The sequence below is a fragment of the Pongo pygmaeus genome, chromosome 10 (genome assembly GCF_028885625.2).
Source record: "Pongo pygmaeus isolate AG05252 chromosome 10, NHGRI_mPonPyg2-v2.0_pri, whole genome shotgun sequence".
Classification (NCBI taxonomy): domain Eukaryota; kingdom Metazoa; phylum Chordata; class Mammalia; order Primates; family Hominidae; genus Pongo; species Pongo pygmaeus.
The window spans coordinates 102,243,417-102,265,222 of record NC_072383.2 but is presented as its reverse complement, the minus strand read 5'-3'; the positions used below and the strand labels follow the sequence as shown (position 1 = coordinate 102,265,222).

Sequence of the window (21,806 nt, the reverse complement as noted above, 5' to 3'; positions counted from 1 at the left end):
TACCAGGGACTCAACTCACCTCATTCTCCCCCAGCCCACTGTTCTGTGGCACAAAGAGGGTGCCGCGGATGGACAGGTCAGTCAGGTGTTCTAGAAATGCACGGCCTCGAGCTGAGCTGTTGGAATAGGCCAACACTTCCTGGGGAGAAGAAGGAAGTCATCAGAGGGGCCAGCCCTGGTGTGCAGGGACCAGGGTGGCTGAAAAAGGGCCCAGGGCATCACCCATGTGGGAATATTCATGGTGTCAGCCAACTCAGCCTGCTGCTCCTTTGCTGTGTCTTCTGCCTGCGCCGTGGGAGAGTTTGAGGACTTTTCCTTTCCTCAGTGAATCCTATGGTTTAAGACGCAGCCACGTCACAGCCCATCCTCCATGTGGCTGCTTGAGCAGCCCTTTGAAAGGTGCATCAAATCTCGAGTCTCCTCAAAATCCTGCAGTGGCCCCCCACTTCACTCAGAGGAACAGTCCAAATCTTCATAACGGCTCACGAGGCCCAAAGCATGTGGCTGCTGTCGCTTCTCCGACCCCGGGCCTGGCTGTCCTCTCTTGCTCACTCTGTTCTAGCCGTATGGGGCCTCCCTGCTCTTCCTCAGACTTGCCTGGCACGCTCCTGCCGCTCATCCTTTGTTGGACTGTTCCTTCTGCCTGGAATGTTCTTCCCCTAAGTCTGCATGGCTCACTCCCTCTCCCCTGTTTACACTTTGCTTACATGTCACTTTCTCCCCAAAGCCTTCCCTCATCACTTCAGACAGAAGGGGGACCCTGGGGTGCCCCCCCAGCCCTGCTCCACTTTTTCCATAGGATCTGGATCTATCACCTTCTAGCACTCAATACTATTGATGTGTTTGTTCCATTTATTGTTTGTTTGCTTGTTCACTGATATATCTCAAGCACATGGTAAGTGCTGAATATTCACTGAGCAGGCTAGGTGTGGTGGCTGACACCTATAATCCCAGCACTTTGGGAGGCTGAGGTGAGAGAGCAGCTTGAGCATAGGATTTTGAGGCCAGCCTGGGCAACATAGTAAGAGTCCATCTCTACAAAAAGTTAAAAAATTAGCCGGTGTGGTGGTGTGTGCTGTAGTCCCAGCTGCTCGGGAGGCTGGGGTGGGAGGAGCCCTTGAGCCCAGGAGGTTGAGGCTGCCATGAGCCGAGATCATGCCACTGTACTCCAGCCTGGGCAACAAAACAAGACTCTCTTAAGAAAAAAAAAACAAAAGCAAAAAATATATATATTTTTAATATATAATTTTTAAAATATATATTTTAATATATAATTTTTAAAATATATATTTGTATACTTTAATATATATTTTTAATTTATATATATATATATATATTTTTTTTTTTTTTTTCTCCTTCTGGGCTACTGAGGCCCAGAGAAGGTAGGTAATTTGCTGAAAATGTTTTGTTCTGACACCATCTTTTCTTTGAAATGCTGTTGTAAGCCAGGCTCCCACACAGCAGAAAGATTAGTTTGGGTGTTCATCTCTAGTGTATTTAATGGTGGCCCTGATTTTTAGACCAGTGAGATGGATATCTTTGGTCTGTGGACAAAGACTCCATTTTGGGGTCTTTGGTCTAACTTCCACATGGATCCTACAAGCCCTACACTCATGCTCAGTGCCCTTTCCTCCTGCAGTCACTGACTGTAGATTCTACTGGGAACAGTGGCCCAGGCTGTCCTTGTTCCGTACTCTAAAGCATGACGGGGAGGCTGGAACCAGGCAGTCTGAGATTGAGCCCAGCTCTGATGAGTTAGGCTGTGTCCTTGGCCTTGCTAAGCCTCAGTTTCTTCATCTAAAACGTGGATATAGAAGTGGCCTTATACGGTTGCATGAGGATTTAGTCCTTCTAACAAGTATTTATGGAGCGCCTGTCATGTGCCAGCTACTCTCTGAGGGTTTGGGGAGACAATGGTGGTCAAGGCAAAGAAAATCCTTTCCCTTATGGAACTTACATTCTATGGCTTGAATGAAATGTCCTCTTAAATGCTCAAGAAATGTTAGCTGTTGTTATTGTTGTTGTCATTATTACTGTTAGGTCAGTTCTTTGATCAGTCAGCACCAAACCTTTCTCCAGATGGGGCTTTCTCTTCGCTGGATATGACTTGTAGAATATTGACGTGACTTTAAGTGCAGTGCAAGATGCAAATTGACTCCATGTTAATTTGGCTCACTGGGTGATCACCAGGCAGGCTTAGCTAACTACATCCATGAAGAAGATTAAAGAGTGTCATTTGTGTAGATCATGCTCTTAAACTGTTCCAGATACAAACAGAGATGATAATACCAGCTCACATGAACATAGAATTTTCCATGTACAGATCACAGGTCTAAATGCTTCACAACTATTAACTCATTTAATGATCACAATGATCCTACATGGTTGATGCTACTACCATCTCCATTTTATAGATGAGGAAATTGAGTCCCAGAGAGGAAAGTAACTTCTTTAAGGTTTTACAAGTGAGTGGCAAAACTAGGCTTTAGATTCAGGCAAGGTGGTCCAGCACCCATGCTCTTAACCGTGACTGTGGCCTTCAGCTTCTTAAGGCCTCACCCCTCTAATACCTGCTTTGAGGCAACCCCTCCCTGCCTGAGGCAAACCAAGCAGACATGGTACATACCGTCAGGAAGTTTGTGAGTGAGGGGAAGGACATCAGGACCTGCAGCAGGTTCCCGCTACACGAGAAGCCATCTCCCACATAGCCCGCCTTGCAGGTGCAGTTCACATCTGGAGGGCAGAGGCACACAGGGTCCCCCACAAGTAAGGCAGGGGCCAGGGCTGCACTGCTTCTGCTTGGGGAGTGACTGGCCAGGTTGAGGATTGCTCAGCAGCTGCATGGCCCAGAACCTGAAGTGTAGCTGGGGCAGTTACCTTTCATCCGATAGCAGAAGACATCCCACATTTCACTCTTGTTGGGTCTAGGTCCATAGTCCACTATTCCAACCACACCAGAGCCACAGTTCTGGGAGGCGAAGGCTGTGGGGTAGGCAACCCGCCCACTCTCCAGCCAGCCTGCTGAGCACAGGTGGTACTTGGCCTGCAGGGATACAGACAGGGCCATGGGTCAGCTGCAATTTCATGTGTTGTGGCATCATTTGGTTAATGTCTGATTCCCCTGTTAGGCCATAAAACCCATAAAGTCTCACTTTGCCTATTGCACCTCTGTGCCTGGCACACAGTAGGTGGTCATTAGATGTTGATTGATTGATTGAGCCACTGGGTGAACAAAAGTGTCCTCTCTTTCTTGTAGGTGCCCAGGTCTTTCACACTCATTTATCTTCTCTCTGCTCTTGAGAAAGAATTTGCTGTCATCCATTTATACTAGGTGCAAATTTTTCTGCTAATGGGTTGATAGAACTCTGATGATAGAACTCTAATTTTTTTTTTTTTTTTTTTTGAGGCGGAGTCTCGCTCTGTCACCCAGGCTAAAGGGCAGTGGCATGATCTTGGCTCATTGCAACCTCCACTTCCCAGGTTTAAGCAATTCTCCCATCTCAACCTCCTGGGTAGCTGGGATTACAGGTGCGCACCACCATGTGCAGCTAATTTTTGTATTTTAGTAGAGATGGGGTTTCTCCATGTTGATCAGGCTGGTCTCAAACTCCTGACCTCAAGTGATCCACTTGCCTCTGGCTCCCAAAGTGCTGGGATTACAGGCGTGAGTTACCACGCCTGGCCTAGAACTCTAATTCTTCATCATAATATCATCATTGCTCTCATCATTATTATAATTATTGTCATCCTCCCCATCATCACCACCACCATTATCATAATCACCACCACCACCATCATCATCATCATGCTTATTGAGGGCTTATCTGGGGTCAGGTTCTCTTGCAAGAGCTTTACATGTGTCAGCACCTCTCAATCAACCCTATGAGGTGGGAACTTTTTAAATCCTTATACAATTGAGAAAATTGAGGCGAAGAGTAGTAACTTGCTCAAAGTCACACAGCTGGTAAATGGCAGAACTGGCATTCAAACCCAGGTGGTCTACTATTCCAGATCTTTTAATAATCTTAAAAATTGAGTTCCTACTGTGTGCCATATTACATTTAGTCCTTCCACAAACATTCCAGGTAAGTCAGAGATTTTAGTGGCTTGATCAAGGCCATATGACCAGCAAGCAGGAGAGCAGAGATTCAGATTCTCCTTGAGTCTGGGTCCTGGCATCAAAGGCTTTATTCCTTGGTAAAGAAATACCAGGTCTGAAAAAGTAGAGATTTGTTAGTGATGGCGGTTGGAGAAGGGGCTTTAAAATAATACCTACTAGGCATTCATCTCCTCTGCTCCCAGTGATAAACCACCAGCCTGGAACTCCAACCTGCTAGCTTTTCCAAATGGGTAGGACTTCTAGTTTTAGAGGTTAAGAGAGCAGCACCTGATCAAAGAGCTCCGTTTCCTTCCTGCCATATCTGAAAGCTTGTGCAGTCTCTACTTTTTCTTTTCACAGTCCCTCCGGCCACAGAGAGCCCCAGCTATTCCAGGGAAACTCCACTGTTTTGTGGGTTCGGGGAGATCCGCCCTAGGCTCGTGGGTATTGCTGTCTTTCTGGTTTCCAGCTGTGAGGGATGAACTTCCAGTCTCCGCTTCTGCCTTGGCAGTTGAATGTCATGGTTGAAATAGACTTTTAAGAGTCAGGTCTACCCTTAAATATTGGATCTGCCACCTCTTGGCTGGGTGACATCGGACACTATACTTAAACTTTCTAAGCCTCAGTTTCCCTATCCATAAAATGGGAATAGTAAGTAACACCTGCTCTGCCTCCAAGATGTAAGGATGAACAATAATATCCGCGAAGCACCCTGCACAGTCCCTGACACATAATAGATGCCCAATAAATGGACATGGTGACTGTTAGCATTGTTCCAGGAGCTACCTGCACTCCCTTGCTTGAAGGCAACAGCTCAAGTCTCCCCCATCTTAAGAAGGGGCTGCACTTCCGCCCCTGCAGACTCTGTCTGCACAGAATCTGCTAACTGAGGACCCACCTTCTGGGCATAGGAGAGCTGGTTGTAGGTTGCCATGGTCGCAGCTTCATTGGCACAGGCGTCTCTGGCTTTGTCAAAGGTCAGCTTATACTGGCCCAGTGGGGAGCGTAGATGGAACACCCCAACAGTGGTATCTGGATGAGGAAGAGGAGGAATCGCCCAGGTCAGCCCACCAGATTGGCAGTGTTTCCAACAATGGACTCTGAAGGACTTTCAAAATGAAGGCCAGCTATACCCCAAGGTGTCTCCAGAAGCCACTTTCCCTTCAAGTTATGTTGAAGTACATCATTTAAAATATTTCTTTTCTAACTATAAAACGAGCATATGTTCATTGTAGAAATTAGGGCAATACAGAAAAGTAAAAAAATAAGCAAAAACCACTTACAATTCTATTCTCCAGAAATAATCATTACTCCATGGCTAACATTTTGGTGTATTTTCTTCTAGAATTTTACTTTATTTTTTGGTAAATTTTTAATTTGATATAATTTGACATTCTTTCAATCTTCTTTCCTATTTATTCATGTTATATATACTCTAAATGTGGTAGCATACTGCCAATGTAGTTTTCATAAATCTTTTTAAAACTTAACATTAAATCATAATTATATCCCAATATTATAAAATTTCTCTTGTAACATGATTTTCTCCTCCTCCCCATACTTATAATTGAAAAATTTGTTGTGACTTTTACAGCTATAAAAAACACATTAAAGTGAGTTTCTGCCCAGGGCTGTGTGTGTTTTCTGACCCCTGCTGTGCCTTTAAAAAAAGTTTTAAAAATTCATTTCCCCCTAATATACTGGAAGATTTTTATCATTGGTTCGTAGCTGATATCTTTCCTAACCAAACAATTCAGTGAAGAGACCAGCAATAGTTCAAGAAGCAAGTCACATTTTTATATTGTCAAGTTCATTGTATAATGCCACAAAAATGATACTTTCTACACCAAAGACGACTAAGTTTTTCTTGTTTGAACATATTTCAATAGCACAGTGCGTAAGTCAAATGATCTTGGCCATATCTGAAATGCAAACACCAATTTAACAGCTTGGAGAAGTATGGAAAAGTGTTCCTTGTCTCTTTATTGAGACAACAAAATACTTTACAATGAATTTGAGTAGATGTATATCAATATGTTTTATCATCATTTACTATTAGATATATATGTTATTTCTAATTTTCTGTGATGTTAAATAATGGTGGGATGGGTATGCTTATCTTTTTTCAATTCTCAGATTATTTTTGTAGGATGAGGTCCTGGAAATGGAACCATCAGGTCTCAGTATGAGTTATTTTAAGGCTGTCTGCTGCACACATTACCAAATCGGCTGCAAATCATGAAGGCAGTTTGCCCTCCTATGAACCATGTGAGGGCAGGCGCTTCCTCCTGAATGTGGGATGGTTCTGTAACTGTGCCTACAGGGAAAGCTGGGGCATTCTTCCAAGCTAATGGTAACCACACAGCTCCAACAGAAGGGAGGTCCAACGTGATGTGCAGTCACTTAGTATCACTGCCAACATTTTCTTGGCATTCATAAGAAAACAGAAGAGAAAAGCCCATGGGAGAAGCTGGACCACACTCTATGAACTGGGTAGATTTCCACTTGGAAGTGGGCTTTGGGAACAGGTGGGACAGGCTCAATGAATTGTGTCCTAAAGAAAAAGCCAAGCTCTTCTTGACTTCACAGTCCCAGGGGCAAATAACTTCCCGATCAGCTGGTCCCAGCTGTGCATTTTTGTCCCCATGCTAAGTAGCAATTGCCCATAAAATCTTTCTGCTTGGAAGTGCCCCTGTACCTAGACCATAGAATATCCCCAACAAAGCTTTCAAACCTCTCGTCACCTTCCCTCCCCAGCTGCTTTAACCCAGCACCACCACTGCATTTGGTCTTAGGATGGAAACTTTATGTCATGACTGAGCCTTTCCGTTTCTCTATTCTATGTCCATTGTTAGTTCTTTCAACCTCATCTCACTCCTTTTCTCAGTACAGACCCTGCTACTAGGGGGTCACAGCCTTCATGTCTCTTCCTCATGGCTTCATCCTTCTCAGCTGACCCTTGATCATTCTCTCCTGGCTATGCTATCCCGGCCAGCAGAAATGCCTTACTAGCTCCTCTAGCCCAATTCAAGCCTCCAGGAAGTCTCCACCAGAGACCACATCTGTCAAACAAACCCAACCCTGGAGAGATCCAGTACATACTGATCAGCCATAAAGTGCAGTGCCCTGAGTCACTTTCTGAACCACTGAAGTCCCTCTGCCTTGGCTAGGGACTATGTTTGTGGGTCCTTTCTGGCCTCCTCCATTGGGTTTCAAGATGTCCAATTGCCCATGCCTCTGCACTTCTACGTGGCTTTTCACTTTCCTCAGCCTCCTGAGTAGCTGGGATTACAGGCACGTGCCGCCACAACCGGCTAATTTTTTGTATTTTTAGTAGAGATGGGGTTTTGCCATGTTGGCCAGGCTGGTCTCGAACTCCTGACCTCAAGTGATCCATCCGCCTTGGCCTCCCAAAGTGTTGAGATTACAGGCTTGAGCCACCAGGCTTGGCCTGTTTTGTTTTTCTTCTTTCCCTTCAGGGTCCCTTCCCCAGGCCTGAAGAGGAGGGTGCTTTGGGCCATAGGCCCTGGTCACACGAACCCTGGAAGTGGAGGTCGACACATTTGGCGTCCGCATGGCACTGCCCGTTGTCCTGTAAGCAGCGGTCAATGGGCAGCTGCTCTGGCTCACAGTTCAGCCCATCTCCCACATAGTGACTTTTACACTCACACTTGTGCTTGCCCTGTGGAGGGAGAGTGGGAAGAGATGAAAAAGTTCCTTCTCTAGGACCCCAGGATGCCCAAGTGCCCATGGGACCAATGTCCAGCCTAGGAGGTGTTCAGATAGACCAAAAGAGTGTGCCTTTCGTGTCCAGTGGGAATAACTGCTACATCCTGCTTTTATGCAGGCTTATGATGAAACCTCATCCTTTACATCTCAGTTCAAATGTGACTTCCTCAGAGACAGCCTGACCACCCTACATAAGTAGCTTTTCCATTCCCTTCTATCACATTGGCCTGATTTATGTTCTTCACAGAGCTCCTTGTGCTCTCTGAAAATATTCCATGCATTTGTTTCTGTACAGTGCATTGCCCCCTCTCTCTACTTGCACACAAGCTCCAGGAAAGCAGGGACTCTGTCTTTTTGTTGTAACCCTGGGAACTGCAAGAGCACATAGTAGGTGCACAATGACCACTGGTTGAATCAATGAATGATCTCCTTTAATCCCCACAATAACTCTATGATGTCTGCATTATTACGAGGCCCACTTTACAAATGAGAAAACTGGGGCTCAGAGAGTAATTAGCCACCTCCAGGTCACACAGCTTGTTAGTCCAGGAGGTAAGACGCAAAAGCAATCTGACTCTAGAACCACATTTATAACCAGGAATGGACATTATCTTGCATCATCTTTTCTGCACTTTTCCTGCCACATCTTACCAGCCTTTTTTTTTTTTTTTTTTTTTTTTTTTTGAGACAGAGTCTTGCTCTGTCACCCAGGCTGGAGTGCAGTGGCGTGATCTCGGCTCACTGCTAGCTCTGTCTCCTGTGTTCATGCCATTCTCCTGCCTCAGCCTCCCGAGTAGCTGGGACTACAGGGACCCGCCACCACGCCTGGCTAATTTTTTTTTTTTTTTTGCTTTTTTTTTAGTAGACATGGGGTTTCACCGTGTTAGCCAGGATGGTCTTGATCTCCTGACCTCGTGATCCACCTGCCTCGGCCTCCCAAAGTGCTGGGATTACAGGCGTGCGCCACCGTGCCTGGCCAGCTTTTTGTTTTAATAAGCCTTTTATTTAGGATAATTTTAGATAGATAGAAGGGTGGCCAAAGAGAGAACTCTCCTATACTCTCCACCCACTTTCCCCTGATGTCCAACATAACTATAGCACATTAGTCAGAGCTAAGAAATTAATGTTGGTACATTACTGTTAACTAAGCAATACACTTAAGAATTCAACCAGTTTTCCATGGATGTCCTTTTTCTGCCTAGGGGACTACCTTGCATTTAGCCCAATGACTTTTAACAAGAAACAGACTGTGCTAGAAAAAATGTTTAGGAAGAGTCCAGGAGATAAGCAGAGTACGGGAGGTGGAAAGGCAAGGAGGAGCGAAGCCCAAGGGGCGGCTCCCAAATTTCCCTGGGAAAGAGCGACTCACCGGGCCTGTCATCTTACAGGTGGCATGCTCGTGACACCCTCCGTTAAGGCCGTCTGCACAGGGGTCTATCTCTGTGCAGCTGTGCCCGTCCCCTTTGTATCCCTTCTGGCAGCTGCAGGAGACCTTCGTGCCCTTCTGGGAGCATCTGGCCACCTTTGCACAGCCCCCGTTGTCCTGTTTGCAGAAATCCACAACTGCAAGAGCAGAGGAGAGAGGGCTCAACTTACCACCTTCTGTGGAACTAGGGCTTCAGGTCAGGGTATGGGTCACCACAGCACTAGTGGTGTTGGGTGAGTAAATGGGCCCCTGTGTGTTCGTGCTTCTCTCTCCATGCCCTGTGGCCTCTGTGCTGGCCTTTGCAGCATGAATATTTTTGTGACACCCTCATAGATGAAGCCTGATGACATCTGTCCGCTTCTGCCCCCTTTGTCATATACCTCCAGGCTTGACTTTGGTATCAGTTTTCAGAATAAATTTGGATTTTTAATGTTAGGACAGTGTGTGTGTGTGTGTGTGTGTGTGTGTGTGGTGTCGAGTTAGTGCAATATTGAGCACCCTGTGAGATAGACATTGTTATTCCCATTCTATAGATGAACAAACTGAGACTCAGCTTAACTGACCTGACAAAGGTAAAACAGCTAAAATGTGGCCTGGCTGAAGATTTAAACCCAGGTTGGTTTGGCTCCAAAAATCCATGCTTTCCTCACTGTGCTGCCTCTTAGAACCTTTGTTTTTATGGTCCCCCAAATATCGACCCAACAATAGATTAGCTCTAGCCTCAGGAGTAGCTGAAAAGCCATCTGCATTTATGTAGCCACTTGAGACCCTGGAAGAATAAATACAAGGACAAGAAGACTCATTCTAAGGATGGGAGGGTGGGAAAAGAGAATCTAGGTCTTTGTTGCCATTGTTGAATGCTGACTCACTTCTGGAATGCCTCGTAGCTGAATAAAGAACAGGTATAGCAAGATCTAATTTTTGTAAAGAAAGTATATATCTCTGTGAATATTTACCCATGAAAAATATTAGAAACTACATGGGGCTGAGACTGCTAATTTTCCCTCAATACCTAGTCTCTGTTTTCTTCTTCTTCTTCTTTTTTTTTTGGAGACAGAATCTTGTTCTGTTGCCCAGGCTAGAGTAGAGTGGCCTGATCTCAGCTCACTGCAACCTCTGCCTGCTGGGTTCAGGTGATTCTCCTGCCTCAGCCTCCCAAGTAGCTGGGATTACAGGCACCTGTCACCATGCCTGACCAATTTTTGTAGTTTTAGTAGAGATGGGGTTTCACCATGTTGGCCAGGCTGGTTTCAAACTCCTGACCTCAAGTGATCTGCCCACCCCTGTCTCCCAAAGTGCTAGAATTACAGGTGTGAGCCATTGCTCCCAACCTAGTCTCTTTTTTTCTATAATAATAGATTTTCAGGTGGGCTCATGGTTGCCCAATAAAAGGCTACATTTCCCAGGTTCCCTTGTAGCTAGGCATGACCAATGATGCGATTCCAGCCAATCGGATGGGAGCAGATGTGATTTTAACAATTCCTAGTTTGCATTCTTCTTCCATCTTGCTGTCCAGGCTGGGCTTATGGTATTGGCCACCTCAGGTGAGGTGAGTGAATGATGGCAGAGCCACAAGATAAAAGGAGTTCAGCCCCCCAAATGAGCTTTCAGAGTGAAACTGTATTAGCCCTGAATACTTCCAGCCTGTTATATGAGACAATAGGAAACATCTGCCTTATTTATGCCGCTGTTCATTTGGGTCTCTGTATGGCTGAACCTATATCCTAAGTACTACAGATGGATATTGCAGTGTTCACAGTGGTTCTCACCTAGTGGTGAGAGTATGTTTAGGTTTAACTTAAAAAAATAGTGTTGTGTATTTTCTGATTTTTTTTGAAGGCTGGATTACTTGTAGAGTTAGAAAAACACTCTAAAGTTAGCCAGGTGCGGTGGCGCGTGCCTGTAATCTCAGCTACTTGGGAGGCTGAGGCAGGAGAATTGCTTGAACCTGGGAGGCAGAGGTTGCAGTGAGCCAAGATTGCACCATTGCACTCCAGCCTGGGCAACAAGCGTGAAAGTCCATCTCAAAAAAAAAAAAAAGAAAAACATTCTAAAGTAAAGTGCATCCCAGTTTGCAAAACAATTTTGCAACCCTGACCTAGAGGGTGAGCAGATCAAGCATGAGCACACCCATTAAAGAAACTGAGTCATAGACAGGGTAGGTGCTGCTGAAGTGGCTCAGACGGGAAGGAGGGCTAGGATGAAGCCCAGACACTGTGAGCAAGTCCTGCTCCTCTCCCACACCACGCTGCTATTTCACCTGTGCACAAAGGTAGCTTACCTGTGCATGTGATTCCGTCACCTTCATAATCCAGATTACACTCACACGTGTTGTTCTCCTTACAGGTGGCATGAGCAGAACAAGGAGGCATACACACTGCAGGCAAAACTGCAAAGAAAGGGGCCACTTTCATTCTGCATCCATGGTGTAGAGTTAAAACCCATCTAAGGAGACTTCCCAAGACTCTCTCTGGATGACCACTGTGTTCCATAAGTGCCCCTGTACAGCAGGAAGATGGGGTGATTTGCTAAGGTCTTTTCTAGCCTTGGAGATTCTGGGATTCTAGAATTACTCTTTTATAGTAAGACATGATCTCTGCAATGTCGCTGAGATTTATATGAGAAAAAATGTTCTTTAGGGGCTATCAATTAAAACTTTATACCACAAAACTTATTAGCAGGAATGAACTTGGCAGATTAGCTCTCTGGCTCTAAGGACAGGGGTTCCCGATGGAGATGGTTAAATTGGAGGAGAAATCCCACGGCCTTCTGAGGGCATCACTGAGCTAGGGAGAAGTCTGGAGCTTTGGTATTGGCTGGGGTTACAGCGCATGCTGGCAGCCAGGAGGCCATGTGGTGCTTAGGGGAGGAGGGAGGAGGAACTCAAGTTAGCCATACTGCTGCAACCCATGAAACTTCAGGTTGCTAAAGCCCACAGGAAGGGCCTCGCCATGCCCTGTGACCCCAGGGAGGATTAAATGACAGTCATTCACATGGATAATTCAACCAGCACATTTCAGATCTACCAGAACACAGGGCTTCGGGTATAAAGGAGACATCAGAAAACTGACCACCTAGTAAGGATCGAGCTATGACAATGATTAAAATGATGAGTGTGATAATGGCAGCTGCTTGTTTTGAGCATCTGCATACACTGGGAACTTCAAAACCATGCTCGCTGACCCTGCCAGCAATCCTTGACTTGCAGAATGTGTAGCATGGAGTTCTTTTTAAGGATAAGCAAGTCAAGGCTCAGAGAGTGCGGTTATCTAAGGCCATTCATCTAGTAAGTAGCAGAACCAGGGGGTCAGACCCTGGTCTTGGGCCTTCAAAGTGGTTTCCATGAAACCACTCAGCCTCTGTGTCCGTACCCATCTGGGCCCCAAAATCACCAAGACGAGGCACAGTCCTTGCCTGAATCTGGGATTCTGTGCTTGAGGTGGGTCCTATAATCATACAGGATGACATGCTAGTTTCATAGGTTTGAGTTAAATCTTTTCATCTAGTTTTACTGCAAGTCTCCATCCTCCTGAGGCCCAGGGCTACAGATCTGAATCATCTTTTACCACGTGGACCTGCTTTGTCACTTTTTTCAGATGTCACTCAGACTCCCAATCTCACTTGTATGCTCTTGGCAGTGTCCACTGCAGCCCTGGGCTGCCAGCAGCTGACCACTCCCATGACTGACCTGCCTGAGTGTCACACGAGGGGCCTGTCCACCCTGTTTCACAGAGGCACTGCCCGGAGCCCGTGATGCCATCATCGCACTGTCCATGGTCTGAGCAGCCACAGGCTGTAAACAAATTAGGATATGATCAGTCATCAGGGGTTGAGACCCAATCAACCAGCTCCCTGACCCCTTGTTGGCTATGCATTTTCAGTTGTGGGAGGCACCATGCTTATGTCATAGTCATTCATTCATTCATTGAAACATCTAAAAAATAACTTATTCAGGGACTATCACAGGCCAGGCACTGCTAAGCGATAAGGTTACAGGGAAGAACATAATAGAGAAGGTCCCTGTTCTCATGGGGCTTACAGTCTCAGAGTGCCCAGCTGTTGAACATGTAATTATAAATGAGATGAATGTTATAATCACAGTAGAGAGTATCATGGGGTGCGCAATGAACATTTAGGGAGATCATCTCATCTGGGGCTTCCTGATGGAGAAATCTATTTAAAAGTAAAATTTTGGCTGGGTGTGGTGGCTCATGCCTGTAATCCCAGCACTTTGGGAGGCTGAGGTGGGAGGATTGCTTGAGGCCAGAAGGTCAAGACCAGCCTGGGCAACATGGTGCAACCCCGTATCTACAAAACAACAACAACAAACAAAAATTAGCCAGATGTCGTGGTACATGCCTTTAGTCCCAGCTACTTGGGAGCCCAAGATGTTGAGGCTACAGTAAGCTGTGATCACACCACTGTATACCAGCCTGGGTAACAGAGTGAGACCCTGTCTTAAAAAAAAAAAAAAAAAGTAAAATTGTGGCCAGGTGCAGTGGATCATGCCTGTAATCCCAGTGCTTTGGGAGGCTGAAGCAGGAGGATTGCTTGAGGCCAGGAGTTTGAGACCAGTCTGGGGAACATAGGGAGACTCAATCTCTACAAAAAATTTAAAAAATAAAAAATTATTTGGGTATGGTGGCATGTGCCTGTAGTCCTAACTACTCAGAAGGCTGAGGTGGGAGGATTGCTTGAGCCTAGGAGGTTGAGGCTGCAGTGAGCCATAATCCCGCCACTGTATTTCAGCCTGGGTGATAGAGATTTTGTCTCAAAAAAAAAAAAGTAACATTAAAAAATATATACCAATTCCACCACTTCTCACCACCTCCAGCACTACTGCACTAGTGCAAGTCACCATTAGCGCTGGCCTAGATTGTTGCATTATTTTCTTCGAGGGGCCCTGCTTCTATGCCTGTTCTCCTACAGATACCCTCCCCAGAGCCATCCTTTCTAATCTCTTCACAACACCCCTCTGTTCACAACCCTTCGCTGGCCTCCTGTCACACATAGAGCTAAAGACCTTTCATTGGCCAAGAAGATCTGGCCCCTGGTGACCTTCAGATTGCATTCTCTTCCTCTCTTGCTCCTCTTTGCCCCCTCCGCTCAGCCACCCTGGTCTTCTTGCTGTTCTGTACACACCAAGCTGGCTTCTGTCCCAGGGCCTTTGCACTTGCTCATCTCACCTCGAGGAAAGCTGTTCCTCTGGTCTGCACTGTCCACTAGCTACGCGTGGCTATTTAAATTTAATTAAACATTTGGTTCCTCAGCCACACGTTTTGGGTGCCTGATAGCCACATGTGGCTAGTGGCTACCATACTGGCCAGTGGAGTCATGGAGTCTTTCCCGCACTGCCAAAAGTTTGATTGGCCTGTTCTTCATACCTCATGCTTGGCCCCCTTGTGTCTGTTAGGTCTCTATTCAAATATTCCCTATGTGAGGTGTCTTCTAAAACAATGTCTCCCTTCATTCTTCACCCTTCTACCTGCTTCTTTGCTTTTATATCCTTTATAACTATTTTTTAGAAAAATTTGTTTCTGTAAGCCTTTTGAGAGCTGGAATTTTGTCCCTGTCAGTCCCTAAACCACAAATCCCTAGACATTAGAAATATTCAGCCGGGCACAGTGGCTCACACCTGTAATCCCAGCACTGTTGGGAGGCCGAGGCGGGTGGATCACCTGAGGTCAGGAGTTCGAGACCAGCCTGACCAAAATGGAGAAACCCCGTCTCTACTAAAAATGCAAAATTAGCCGGGTGTGGTGGCGCATGCCGGTAATCCCAGCTACTCAGGAGACTGAGGCTGGAGAATCGCTTGAACCCGGGAGGCAGAGGTTGTAGTGAGCCGAGATTGCGCCATTGCACTCCGGCCTGGGCAACAAGAGCGAAACTCTGTCTCAAAAAAAAAAAAAAAAGAAAAAGAAAAAGAAAAATTGCTGGCTCTTGAGCAAATCACTTAAGCTCTTTGTACCTTGGTTTCTTCATCTGCTACTTGCAGATAATAACAGTACCTATCTCAAAGGGTAGTTAAGGGGATTGAATTGTAAAACATTTGTGCCTGGCACATAGTAGGCACTTAATCAATGTCAGCATTCACTATTAGTAAGGACTTAGTAAATCCACGTTGGTTGAATGATCAAATGAACATTGTTCAGCCACATCTTGCCTTAGTGGCTGCTGGGGACAAGTTTCACTTCTAGAGGCGAAGCTTTTTCATTGGAAACTGGGAATACATCCAAGGAGGAAATAAACACATAGGGCAGGCAGATGGGATGGGTGTGGCTGGGAGAAAGGACAAGAAGGATGCCTCCAGGTCAGGCAGATGGCATGGACAAGGACAGGGAGCCACACAGTCAAAAAACAAGCTCTAGCATGGGGAAGCGGGGCCACATACGCAGACAATCAGGTCCGAATCTCCCCGGCCAGCACATCTCACACGCCGTCCCGTTGAAGCCGGTGTTGCATTTGCACTCTCCAGTGGCCGAGTACTGATCAAGGCAGACACCCCGGTTATTACACGGGGCATCTGGTCCTCCAGGGCAGGCTGGAAGAGATGAAACAGCAGTGACTCAACAGTGTCCCAAAGCCAGAGCAGCTCAGCACCTTTGTAAATGTGCTGTGGCATCTGACCTCTGTTAGCCCAGAGGGACCATGGCCCTCAGTGTCAGTGGATATTTAGGGCACGTCACTGGCCTATGGGATATGAACTTTATGGTATCTGATATGATTCTGTCTTGGCAGGGTGATACACTGAACTCTGCACTGTATTTGGGGTTTGCGCACTGGATTTGAGGATATCTGGGATGAGTAATGAACTTGCTCTGAGCTTTTGTTTTCTTACCTCTAAATGATGATGATAATAATAATGATATAGTGTCTGCTTGACCTATACCATGTTGTTATTGTGAAGATCAAATGAGGCATTATAACTGAGAACATTTTGAAAATATAAAGCACTGAACAAATATTAGAATGATACTGATTTTCATGAATGGTCCACACTTTAGTGATGGAGGGTGGAGCTGGGTGGTCACGGGGGCTCTCAACCCAGAGTATTCTCAATGAGATTATGATGAATGGAGTATGCATGCTAGTAAAAATCACGGCTGCTGGAGACAGACCAGTGGGACCTTGGGTTTACTTCTTATCCTCTCTGTGCCTCTGTTTTCTCATTTACAAAATGGGGACAATAGGCCAGGCACGGCGGCTCATGCCTGTAATCCCAGCACTTTGGGAGGCCAAGATGGATGGACTTCTTGAGCTCAGGAGTTTGAGACCAGCCTGGGCAACATGGCGAAAACCCAGCCTACGAAAAATACAAAAAAATTAGCTGAGTCTGGTGGCATGTGCCTGTAGTCCCAGCTACTTGAGAGGCTGAGGTGGGAGGATCGCTTGAGCCCAGAGGGTTGAGACTGTAATGAGCTGTGGTCCTGCCACTGTACTCCAGCCTGGGTAACAGAGTGAGACCCTCTCTCAAAAAAAGTCGGTGGGGAGGGGAAGACAACAATGGAACCTACTCCCTAGGGGTTGTTGCCCAGATTAAATGTTTTGATATGTATGGGAAAAAGCACTCAAGAAAACTCAATAAATGTGCCTACTTAGAACAACATGTAGCAGATAAGTGCTTTTGAGGCATTTGTTATTCTGCAGCTGTTGACGTATTGTTGGCTAGAAGTTAACACAGGGGTTTCAGGATGGGCCCAAATGTGCTTTGGCAAGGAGCCCTTCCCTGATGAGGTAACAGAGGGCCCAATGCTATACATCCTCTACCAGGGACAGGGGTGCGCTCAGGAAATTATGGCCCATACATACTGCGTCAGTACATCACCTGCCAAGGGAGAGTCATATCAAAGCCTTTAAACATGCTTATCAATATCATGGAAATCATGTTGCACAGCATCAAAAATGAAATATGGTGTATTTAGCACCATCAGAAATGTCTACGCTGTAATATCAAGGGAAAAAGCAGACACACAATTACAACATATGCACAGCAGGATCTCAACTCGATAAAAAAATATGCCAAAGTAGAAGGAATGATACACAACTCTTCAGAGTTTTGGGGTCTGGGAATCATTATTAGCAGTGTTTCCCCCATCTCCCTGTAATTTTGGTACATTCAAAGACTGGACAATAAGCAGGAGCATATTACCACTTTTAGAGTTGCGAGGGGGGAAGGGGCACCCTCACCCTGACAGTCTCGCCCGAAGTAGCCCTTGCAGCACCTGGGGATCTGTATCACCAGGCTGCACCGCTCCCGGCAGCCTTCCAGGTTCCTCTTGAAGGGCAGGTTGTAGAGACACTTCTGCTTCACACCCTAAGGGAAGAGAGTGGACCATCACTTCACTTACCACCACAGGGACTGGGGCTCTGGGGCTCTAGTCTGTGCCCTCATGGAGAATCTTAGGTACTGCCCAAATAAAAAATGGGACTCCCAATGTGAGCCAACTTTTTTTCTAAGGTAATATTTTTCCTATGGGAGTCAACAGACCAGAAACACGCAGATGGGGGAGGGAGTAGATCTAGGGTCCATGGGAAGATTTCTCCCCAGTCTCAAGGGAAAGAACTTTCAGACCCTTAGCGTGCTCTGCAGGTGGCATGGTTGCCTGGGGAGGGAGTGGGAAGGAGGTAGCTTCCTGTCACGGAAGGGGTGTGGGGCAAGGCTCCCAAATTGTAGGCAGGGAGGGTATGAGTTAGATTTTGTTTTGTAGAGATATTTTTGTTATAGATTTTACTAGTAGACTAGAAAGAGCTTGACTTTGGAATAAGTAATATAAAACAGCATTTAATGAGCACTTACTATGTGCCAGGCACTTCAGTGTACCCACATTTTTAAAATTTACTTTTCCTAATACCTGCACATAGAGTCCATTATTAGCTCTATTTTACAGAGGTGAACCTGATAGGTCATAGGATTTGTCAAAGATTATGGAATTTGACCCCATACCTGTGGACTCCAAATTTCATTGACTGAACCATTAGTCTCCATTGCTCTCTGGACTTTCATCCTAGCATTGCTCCTTACTAGCTGTGTGGCCTTGGGCTGATTGCTTACCCTCTCTGAGACCCATTTTTCTCATAAGTAAAGTGTAGGTAATAATAGCTTCCTATGAGTATTATAAAGAGGGATAGAGTAATGAGTATATAAAGGCTCAGCACAGAGCCTGGAACATGGACAGCAGCCAACAAAATGCAGCTATTTTTAATGATCATAATTATCTTCTAAGTCCTTCTAGGTCTACCATCTGATGACTTTTCTAGACAGTTCCTAGAACATAGGTTGACAGGTTGCCTGGGTTGAGAATATCTATCTTACTCCATTGGCTTTGTTGTTGAAAGAATGACATAAATTACATTTATGCAACATATGTACACACACACACACACACATACACATATACTGAGGTCTGATAATGAAACAGACCTATGGTTCTCCAAACATTATCATTGCAGTCTTAATTACCTTTGGTTTACTCCACCTTGGGCAGCTGGGAGTATTGACACAGCTCCCACACTCCCCCTAGTATGCAAGAAAAGAAACACTTGAAAACCAAGAATATCAGAAAACACAAGGAAATGTTCTTGATTAATACCTGGATGGATTAAGGGCTTAATTAGTCTTGATTAAGACTCTGGCTATGATCAAGAATATGAAAACTGGCCAGGCATGGTGGCTGACACCTGTAATCCTAGCACTTTGGGAGGCCAAGGCAGGAGGATCGCTTGAGGCGAGGAGTTTGAGACTGGCCTAGGCAATACAGCAAGACTCTGTCTGCAAAAAAAAAAAATTTGCTAGGCATGGTGGCACATGATCCTGTAGTCCCAGCGACTTTGGAGGCTAAGTTGAGGGGATCACTTGAGCCCAGGAGTTCAAGGCTGCAGTGAGCTGTGATTGCACCACTGAACCCCAGCCTGGATGACAGAGCAAGACCCTATCTCAAAACAACGACAACAACAAAGAATATCAAAACACACACACTAACTTTGCCACAGATAATTCTGAAGATCTGTCTTGGGCATTAGCTCTGTGCTTTTGTTCTCTGAAGGGAAAATCTGTTATACAGAGCTGGACCAGGGCAGTGTCTTACAAGCATAAGCTGTTAGCAGTGGGACATATGGGTGCAAGTGTTAGTTCCATTTTAAGTTAAATGGGATACTTTTGGCCAATCACAAATACTATTTGAGCCTTAGTTTTATAATAAATAGGGATAATAATTCTTGCTATTTGATCTTCAGAAGATTGATGAGGAAAAATGATTAACTGAAAAATATGCGTGGAATATAATTTGGAAATTAAGAAGACCCCTATGGTAGAAAGGACAACTGGTTTCATCTCCTGCTTTGGCTGACTGGGATCCAAAAAATTTGGGATAGTTATTGAAATTCCTAGGAGATGCCAGGTACTGATATCAACTGGTGCCAAACTTTGCCATGTGAAGTCACTTTACCTCTTTGAGACTCAGTTTCTAAATCTACACAATAGGGCGGATGATAACTATTCCTATTATTGGATTATTGTAAGGGTAAGCTAAGCATTGAACAAAATGGCTGGCTCCAGGGGAGTACTCAGTAAAGATGCTGGATGGATGAATGAGTGAATGTAAAAATGCCTCACACAGTGCAGGGCCTTGGATAGTAGTTCAATCAATATTGTCAAATGAATGAATCAATGGGTAAGTGAATAGAGGTGTGAGTGGCATATCATATTAGACTGACTATGTGAAATTGCCCTTTTCATAGGCTCCAGACTGTCAAATATGGCAATTTCATATGGTGTAATCTGGCAGACGTTCAACAAATGTTTGTTGAATGCATGAGTGAGTGACTAAATAGATGGATGTGTTTGAAAACGAATGGCAGTTGGCATACGGTTGGTATCCAAGAACTGTTTTCTCAATGATAAGGGAGTGAATGAGTGGGTGAGTAGATGGGTGGATAAACAAGAATATTCCAGGCTGTGTGGGGCTAAGTAGATGCCTGTTGCTTCTGAGTCTAAAGAACTACATCATTTGGCCCTCAGGTCTTCTGGGTCCTAGTCTTGCTGAGGACAGGCCCTAAATGGTTTCACAACAGGGTCCACACTGGATCATGAGGGCCATTCTTTGGCTTAAGGTTCTCTTACTACACTGTTGTTTTTAGGACTGACCGAGGCATCGAAAGTAGTAAAGGTGTCACAGCGGCCCCCCAGGGTGGGATCAATCAGCAGACAGTCAATGCCATAGGCCACGCCCAGGTCAAACAAGAGCTCCCGCTGCACAATTCTGCAGGTTTGGCCATTCAGAAAGAGGTCACCCTAAGAAAGAAAAAAAAAGAGAGAGAGAGAGAGAAAGAGAGAGAGAAAAAGTCAATCTCTTTCATACATCTCTTCTTTCCCAGCCATGTAACATGGCCAGTAACGGCAAGACTCAGGAAGAACTTAATAAAACCCCATGTATGTATATATTTATCAAATACCCAGCATGTATTATGTGCCAGATACTGTTCTAAGTCCTTTACCTGTGCAAATTCTTTTAATTCTTACAACAATCCAAGGTGGGTATGTTGGATGTAGCTACTAATTTAGTACCCATTTACAGATGAGGGAACTAAGGCAGTGAGAGGTTAAATGACTTGCCCAGTGAATGGTGGTGTGGGCAATTTGCACCCAGGCAGTCAGCCTCAGAGCCTGCCCCCTTGACCCCTCTGCCTCACTTCCTCTACCAAAGGAGAAACGTCAGCAGTGGGTGATAGGGTGGAGCAAGGATGACCTTGCTGTGGTTAGGGATGAACTTCGCTGATGTGCCCTCTTTGTGTGTAGTAAGCGAGTCTCCTTATTTAGTGCCAGCACCTAGCAAAGTGCCTGGTTCGGCTTTCTTTCTGGGGTGTACAAGTGATAGGCTTTAACTTTGTAATGATAATTTCTTTTTTCACACGTACCAGGCATAATCAACTGGGCTTTGGAGACATTATTTCATTTAATGCTGGCAATAATCTCAGGGCTTCCTTTCCTGAGGTCACCCAGCTACATTACTCTTCCAATATATAAAATACTTTTAGAAAGCTTTTGAGAGGAAAACAAGATAACTCCCAGCATCTATGGATGGGATGGAGATAGTGTGACTCAGTGGAAGGAACACCAGAAAACTGTGGTTAAAGCCTTGCATGTTCACTCATGTACTATGTGACCACGGGCAAGTCACTGAACCTCTCTGAGGTTGTTTTTTTCGCTAGGTAAATAGAGTAAATGATTTCTAATATAGGGTTGTTATACAGATCAGACTAAATAATACATTGCAAAGTGCTCTGAAAGCTATATCGACACACAGAACAAGCAGAGGGCATTCTTACTATCCTTCTCTGATAGTTGTCTATTTTGGTCTAGGGAGACAGGACAATCTCGAGTGTACACTGGGATAACGTTCCAGAAGCTGGAATGAAAAGATGTGAATACTCTTCAAAGTCAGTTATAAATTCAATGCAATTCTAATTCAAACACCAAAGGGATACTGGTCATAAGATGTGCACAGAATGTTGTATGGAACTTGTTGGAATCCTCCTTGAAGGGAATTAACTCAA

General features: G+C 45.3%; 2 protein-coding genes across 2 annotated transcripts in view; one reads left to right on the top strand and one right to left on the bottom strand.

Annotated features, from left to right (window-relative positions):
* NT5DC3 (5'-nucleotidase domain containing 3) overlaps nt 1–5,715 on the top strand; it is a 90,172-nt gene extending 84,457 nt beyond the window's left edge. The window contains exon 17 of the transcript XR_010122682.1: nt 4,460–5,715. The gene's annotated coding sequence lies outside the window, so the exon portion shown is untranslated. The remainder of the gene's footprint in view (nt 1–4,459) is intronic.
* Nucleotides 1–21,806, bottom strand: part of STAB2 (stabilin 2) — a 182,662-nt gene that overhangs the window by 8,164 nt on the left and 152,692 nt on the right. The window contains exons 53-64 of the mRNA XM_054443474.1: nt 20,398–20,544; nt 18,715–18,771; nt 17,442–17,568; nt 15,646–15,795; nt 12,943–13,047; nt 11,536–11,643; nt 9,198–9,391; nt 7,640–7,781; nt 4,998–5,131; nt 2,878–3,043; nt 2,627–2,733; nt 20–139 (exon numbers count right to left, since the gene is read on the bottom strand). Coding sequence (XP_054299449.1) covers nt 20–139; nt 2,627–2,733; nt 2,878–3,043; nt 4,998–5,131; nt 7,640–7,781; nt 9,198–9,391; nt 11,536–11,643; nt 12,943–13,047; nt 15,646–15,795; nt 17,442–17,568; nt 18,715–18,771; nt 20,398–20,544 — 1,557 coding nt within the window. The remainder of the gene's footprint in view (nt 1–19; nt 140–2,626; nt 2,734–2,877; nt 3,044–4,997; nt 5,132–7,639; nt 7,782–9,197; nt 9,392–11,535; nt 11,644–12,942; nt 13,048–15,645; nt 15,796–17,441; nt 17,569–18,714; nt 18,772–20,397; nt 20,545–21,806) is intronic.